Here is a 7,806-nt window from a genome sequence, read left to right as displayed (position 1 = left end):
CCTTAACCTTTCTCAATACATTATATTCCTTTTTATGATCCTCTATTATAATCCTTTAATTTAAATCCTTTTTATCCTGTTACCTTATACTCAATTCTCTCCGTATCTAGTGGATTTCCGGGAAAAACCAAAGTGTTCGGAATTGGATTCTGACGATCTTTACATACACTCATATATCATATAGAGTACTGATAAAATCTCAGAACATCCATAACAGAACCCCTACATAGTGTGGCATGAAAAGTTTTCTCATTCAGCTAAAACACTATTCACAAGGGTTACAAAAAGTTCAAAATTTTGGGGGTTATTACAAAACGTCTTTAATCATAGATAGAGGTATTGTTATTTCGGGATGCCCTTTGGTCTCCTCAACGTAGGAGCCACTTATCAAAGATTGGTGAACATGATGTTCGAAAGGCAAATTAGGAAGACCATGGAGGTCTATATGGATGACATGCTGGTTAAGTCTATAAAGGCCTCCGATCATATTGACCACTTGACCGAAATGTTTAATACTTGAGAAAATATAGAATGAATCTCAATCCCCGGAAATGTGTGTTTGGAGTATATTCTGGAAAATTCCTTGGCTTCATTCTAAACCACAGAGGAATAGATGACAACCCAGCAAAAATTCAGGCATTGATGAACATGAGGTCTCCTCAGAATGTCAAGGAGGTCCAAAGCCTCACAGGGAGGATAGCTGCCTTGAACTATTTTGTTTCTAAGTCATCTGACAAGTGTCATGAGTTTTTCAAGGCCATCAAAAAAGTTGAAAATAAATTCGAGTGGAACCCTGAATGTGACGAGGCCTTTCAGAAGATTAAGGAACACCTAGGGAAGCCTCTCCTCCTCTCAAAAACCAAGGTGGGGACTCTTATTATCTATCTTATTGTTTCAGAACATGCTATCAGTGTTGTGCTCATTCGTGAGGAGGAAGGGGTTCAATACCCAGTCTATAATGTTAGAAAAAGAATGTTGGATGCCGAGACTGGATATTCTAACATGTAAAAGTTGGAATATGCTCTCATATTGGCCTCACGCAAGCTAAGGCCCTACTTTGAGGCTCATAAAATTTAAGTACGAACTGTCTACCCCTTGAAGCAAGTCATGCACAAGCCTGAGATGTCAGGTAGGCTTCTTAAGTGGAAAGTTCAGCTCCGTCAATTTGATGTGGAATACAAGCCTCAAGATGCTTTAAAGGGCCAAGCGTTGCCTAACTTAATACTTGAGTCCCCTTCTGAATTTGAGGAAGAATCTATGGCTCTCATAGAAATCCCAGGGGTAGTGGAACCCTTCGATGATAAGCAAAATTGTGCCCCATGGTGGGCTCTCTATGTTAATGGGGCTGTCAACAATGAAGGATCAGGAGTTGGTATAGAATTAATAACCTCTGAAGGGCACAAGTTACGAAGTGCTATCCATTTTACCTTCAAAGCAACCAACAATGATGCGGAATACGAGACTTTTATTATAGGCCTCAAACTAGCTCTGGAGATGAGGGTGGAGAATTTTAATGTTTACAATGACTCAATGTTGGTCACCTACCATATTGGTTATGGATGGCAGACCAAGGGACCCCGAACTGAACTCTATCTGAAATGTGCACAAAGAATCATCCAACTTTTTAACGAATTAAGGGTGGAGCACATCTCAAGGGACAAAAATACAGTGGCTGATGCGTTGGACAAATTGGGCTCTCAATGAGAGGCCACCCTACTTGGCATTATCCCTCTCGAAATTCAAAACAAACCCAGTGTTCCGGAAGAATTTACTTTTGAGATCACTGCTTTGGGGCTAACATGGATGACTCCAATTTGGGACTATATCAAGACAAGCTCTCTTCCCCAAGAAAAGAAGAAGGCTAGAAGGTTCAAGTATCAGGCATCCCGTTATGTCATCTATGATGAGGTTCTTTACCGAAGGGGCTTCAACACACCACTGCTGAGGTGTGTAGATGGAGAAGAATGTAGTTACATCCTAAGGGAGGTGAACGAAGACATATATGGAAATCACTCGGGGGGTAGCTCTCTAGCCCAAAAGGTCCTCAGACAGGGTTATTATTGGCCTACTCTAAAAAAAGATTCTTTTGAATTCTCCAGGGCATGTGATAAGTGCCAAAGGTATGCCAACTTCAGCAATGTTCCGGCCACTCATCTCACTTCTCTTATGAGTCCTTGGCCCTTTTTCTATATGGGGGATATTTCTTATCGGGGAGCTGCCCAAGGCTAAAGGAGGAGTTAAGTATGCAGTTGTTGCAGTGGATTACTTTACCAAGTGGGTTGAGGCTGAGCCCCTTGCCACTATCATCGCGAAGAAACTCAAGGACTTCATCTAGATGGCCATTGTATGCAGGTACAGGATCCCTTATTAACTTATTTCAGATAATAGGAAGTATTTTGACAACAAGGAGATGCAGGAATTCTGTGAAGCATTGGGTATAAAAAAAGGATTTTGTATTGTTAGTCATCCTCAAACTAATGGGCAGACAGAGGCTATCAACAAAATTATCAAACATACCTTGAAGGCTAACCTCGAAAAAAGCAAAGGAAATTGGCCAGAAGAATTACCAAAAGTGTTATGGTCTTACAACACTACCCCAAAAAGTACAACTGGAGAGACCCCATTCTCTCTGTCTTATGGGTGTGAGGACATGGTCCCGTGGAAGTTGGGACATGCTCATTTAGAAGAGATCACTATGACCCCAAAGCTAATGAGGTTAATCACAGGCTCTATCTGGATATGATTGAAGAAATAAGAGAATACTCACAGGCAAGGCTAGCAGCCTATCAACAGAGGAGTACGAGGCACTATATGTTAGTGTATACTGAAAATATTTATTTGAAGTATGTACATTTATTTCTAGCCAGTTTATTTGAGAATCATTTGAATGTTTACATGTTGTCTAATATTATATATTGTGAACAATCTAGTATCAAATGGGATACAGAATATTAGATTGTTAAATACGGTTATATAATATAATAAGGTTCACAGCACAGGTGGTGTTGGACAATCCACTGGTATGGCTGTAGTATTATTTAGATTAGTTTATATTGACTAATAAATAATGCTAGTATACTTTGTGTATATTGAACAGGATCAAATTTAGAATTGTTCCCTTAGTACTGATTAGGAAGGAGAACTAAGATTCTATGTTATTATTAATGCTTAGGTTCTTAATCCGAAAATAGTAATTGACACGTGTATATTATTTACATGCTTTGATTTATATATGAAATAATTCTTTTGAATTATATCATTATATTTTGGGTGATGGAATTATATACATGGTGGATATTATTTATTGAAGGAATCCATGTCCTGATAATATTCGGGTTAATGATGTCCCCTTGAAAGCTCAAAAAGATTTAATTATGTGAAACCCTACAGGTGGAATTTATTCTGGCATAATTAAATAAAGGTTGAGTGGATGATCAAAGATAAAAGATATTAATTAAATAAATTATCAGTAATTTATTTAATTAATGGATATATGATATTTTAAACATGGGGAATTTAATAAACAAATAATATTGGAACCGAATTAATTAAATTACGGTATTAGGAAAGGTAGTGCAAATATTAATTCTTTAGTGGATTGAATTAATATTTAATTACATTGGGCTAGGTTCAAGATGTAATTAGAAGGCCCAACCTAATTATCCATGGTCCCTATTGTAGCCTATATATATTCTTATTCTCTTCTTGCTTGGCAATTGTGTGAAAACATATTGTAGCCACCAAGGAGCAAGAAGAGAGGATAACTTGAGAAGACGGAGGCCACACTTCGCTCAAGGGAATTTGGGAATACAATAGAAGAGCGTGGAATCAACCATTAACAAGGTAATCCTCTTTTCGTAATCTTTATCGTAAAACGTAGTAACACTCTAAGTCCATGGTTCCCAACAATTGGTATCAAGAGCCTGGTAATGGGTTCTACGTTTTATGATATAATGTCCATGTCGTAATTATATATGCGTGTATATAGTGTTTTGCTTGTATTGGTTTTGATGCAGGTTGTTAATCCACTATTATGGTCATGTATATTTTAATTATGTGTTTGGATCCCACATGGTTTAATCGTGGTTAATTTTTGTTTTGGTTTCCACGTGGTTTAATCGTGGTTGTAATTTACACGAGGGTTGATCGTGTTAGAATAGATTTTACAAAATTAGTTTTGTATTAGATCTATTTTTTTGTAATTGTTCCGGGTATTTTGTAAATGTTATGTGCGATCGGAAATCAATTCCGGTAGTTTTTTGTTCCGCTGTGCGATTACAAGGGGCTGCTATTGATGTTTGGATCGAACAAAATCAAAACAAAACTCACAGAAAAGCAACAGGCGCGTGCGCGCTGCGGCTGCTGCGGCAGCTGGGGCTACTGGGGCTGCTGGGGCTGCTGAGGCTGCTGGGGCTGCTGGGGGCGTCGGGGCGCGCTTGGGGCAGATTTTTTTTGAGAGCTGGATTTTTTTCAAGGGCCATAATAGTGAAAATTTTATTTTAATTTTTTTCATTAAATTTTAATTATTGCTTTAATTTATTGATTATGTGTGTCATTAATTATGTGTGTAATTCTTTTAAAATTGCATGTTTAACTTAATTAGGACGACATGGACATAAATTTTATTTATTGCTTTAATTAAATGTTATATGTTGCTAAAATTATGTGTGTATTTTGAATGCATGATTAGACATAATTATAACAACATTGGGCCCCATTTAATTTTAAAATTCCTCAATTTTAATAAAAAAATTCTAAGTGGGAGAGGGAATTAATATGAAATTAAATCCCATGGTCTCCATTATTGGTTGTAGGTAATTTAACATAAAGACGAATATAAATTATCTATACGTCACCCATCGTGGCATGTAATTTATGGTGTCTAGAATGTTATAGAAATTACTAGAACAAACTTCTTAAATTAATAAATTTTGAAAGGAATAAATACGGATTTTCTTTATTTCTGATTTGGGGCGATTTTGTCAAAAATTGGTTCATCGAACTTGTAAGGCTGTGGGTTTTAAGCGAGACCGATGTGACTCCTCCACTACCTGGAAATCAAACCATTGATGAATATTGAATTGAAGTATTCTATTCAAGGCAAAATTACGAATATTGGAAGGTATACACGCCACCCATCGTGGCGTACCAAGTTCCATAGATTTCAAATAATTTAAGATTTGATGATGGTATACACTTAGCTATGAAAAATAATATAGTCCACCCCAACATGGCATATTGTTTAGTAATAGGACCGAAGTAACATTTAAACAAAATTAGGTGGTATACATGTCACACATCGTGGCGTACCAGAAGCTTATGGTGTTTAGATGTTAGTGCATTAAATTTTAATAATTGTTAGAGGAATCAATAGATCTTAATAATTAATGCACCCTTATTTATGTGATGTTTTTATGCATGATTCTCGGGATAAAATGGGCTTTAATCCACTATTCACCATACTTAAGGATAACAAACTTACCGGACCTAACTATATTGAATGGAAATGAAATTTGGACATTGTGTTGACTGCTGAGGAGTACAAGTTTTGCACTTATGAACCCAAGCCTGAACAACCTGTTGCTGATGCTCCTGAAGATGAGAAAGAGTATTATAAACGGTGGATTAAGGCTGATGAGATGTCGCGATATTACATTCTGGCAGCAATGTCGGGTGTTTTGCAGCATCAGCATTAGTCTATGGCCACTGCTTCGGATATGCTCTTTAATCTCAAGGAACTTTTTGGAGATCAGAATAGGGCTGCTAGGCAAGTAGCCATGAAGGCTTTAATGAACACTCAGATGGCTGAAGGCACACCTGTAAGGGATCATGTTCTCAAGATGATGTCGCATCTAAATGAGATAGAGATCCTTGGTGCTGAACTTGACGGGGAAACCCAGATTGACATTATCCTTATAAGCTTGTCCAAGAGTTTTGAGCAGTTCCGCTTGAATTACAACATGAACAAGAGGCAGTATAGTCTCGCGGAACTGCTAACAGAACTTCAGGCAGCTGAAGGATTATTTCGGCAGAGTGTTCAAGTGAATGTGGCTGAGAAAGGTTCTTCCTCTAAGCCGAAAGGTATTAAGAAGAAGAAAAAGGCTCAGACACAGAAAGCTGTGAAGGCAGTGGGAGTTCAGGATGGTGTGAAAAAGCCTAAGGGAAAGTGCTTCAGATGCAAACAGTCAGGTCACTGGAAACAGGATTGTCCTCTTCCTAAGAAGACAAACAATACTGGTATGTCTCTTTCTCTAGTTACAGAAACATTTATAGCGGCTATATCTACGAGCACTTGGTGTGTAGATACAGGAGCCACTGATCATGTTTGTAATTCTATGCAGGGGTTCCAACTATCCAGAATGCGTAGAGATGGTGAGATATACGTGTTCATGGGAGATGCTACGAAAGTAGCAGTAGTTGCAGTAGGAGTTATTCATTTATCTTTTGGTTCTGATAGGATTTTGGTTTTGAACAATTGTCTTTATGTACCTTCTTTTAGAAGGAATTTAATTTCGGTTTCTAAACTAGCTTTGGATGGTTATAATGTTTGTTTGGATCGTAATATTTCTATTATGATGAATAAATGAATTATATGTTCTGGTACATTACAAGACAATTTGTATATAATTAATCCTAGTCAACCTGCACTGCAACTGCAATTTAGGGAATTGAACAACACATCTTCTAACTCTACTAAAAAAAAGGAACCTTCTAGTTTGAACCAAACATATCTTTGGCACTTGAGATTAGGTCATATTAACTTAAGGAGGATTCAAAGACTGGTAGTAGATGGGCCTTTAAGCTCATTGGCAGTGGAGCCATTTCCAGTTTCTGAATCCTGCTTGGAAGGTAAAATCACTAATAGGCCTTTCAAGGAAAAAGGGAATAGAGCCAAACAACTGTTAGAATTGGTTCACTCTGATTTATGTTGACCCATAAATATCCAAGCAAAAGGTGGTTATGAATATTTCATCACTTTCATTGATGATTATTCTAGATATGGGTACGTTTATTTGTTGCACCGTAAGTCTGAGTGCTTTAATAAGTTCAAAGAGTACAAAGCTAAAACGGAGAAGCGACTTAATAAAAGTATCAAGTTACTACGATCAGATCGTGGTGGCGAATACTTGCTTGGAGAATTTAGGGAATATTTATCAGAAAATGGGATAGAATCCCAGTTAACTGCACCAGGCACACCCCAGCAGAACGGTGTAGCAGAGAGAAGGAACCGGACTCTTTTAGAGAGTGTTAGATCGATGATGAGTTATTCGGATTTACCCAAGTCATTTTGGGGACATGCCTTAGAGACAGCAGCTTACCTTCTGAACTTAGTACGTTCTAAGTCGGTTCCTAAAACCCCCTTAGAATTGTGGACCGGGGATAAACCGAGTCTAAGACATATTCGAATATGGGGTTGTCCAGCACATGTGCCGAACAAGAACGCGACTAAGTTAGAATCTCGTACAGAAGTAAGGTTGTTTGTAGGCTACCCCATGGGAACGAAAGGATATTTATTTTATAGTTCGAAGAATCGGGATGTCATTGTTAGCACCAATGCAAGATTCTTAGAGGAGGAATATATAATGAATCACAAACCCATGAGTAGTGTCGTTTTAGAGGAACTAGTGGGAGGGACAAATAATACCCATGAAGTTGTAGTACAAGTAGAACAACCACAGCATAATGTACAACCTATCACTAATACCGCACCAGTGCCTCATCGTAGTGGGAGGGTTGTTCAACAGCCTGATAGATTCATGTTTTTGGGAGAGTCTTCAGACTTGGTCCCTGGTGAACATGATGATG

General features: G+C 37.9%; 2 protein-coding genes across 2 annotated transcripts; both read left to right on the top strand.

The window, feature by feature from the left end:
• The first annotated feature begins 648 nt into the window (after positions 1–648).
• On the top strand, positions 649–1,008 carry LOC141695243 (uncharacterized). Its single transcript, XM_074499498.1, has one exon. It carries the CDS (start codon positions 649–651, stop codon positions 1,006–1,008), a length of 360 nt encoding a protein of 119 aa, XP_074355599.1.
• A 99-nt stretch (positions 1,009–1,107) lies between these two features.
• Positions 1,108–1,704, top strand: LOC141695237 (uncharacterized). The gene has a single exon (XM_074499493.1). It carries the CDS (start codon positions 1,108–1,110, stop codon positions 1,702–1,704), a length of 597 nt encoding a protein of 198 aa, XP_074355594.1.
• Positions 1,705–7,806: the final 6,102 nt, after the last annotated feature.

Source organism: Apium graveolens, chromosome 2, assembly GCF_009905375.1.
Source record: "Apium graveolens cultivar Ventura chromosome 2, ASM990537v1, whole genome shotgun sequence".
In the NCBI taxonomy this organism is placed as follows: domain Eukaryota; kingdom Viridiplantae; phylum Streptophyta; class Magnoliopsida; order Apiales; family Apiaceae; genus Apium; species Apium graveolens.
This window is presented reverse-complemented; position numbering and strand designations above follow the sequence as displayed.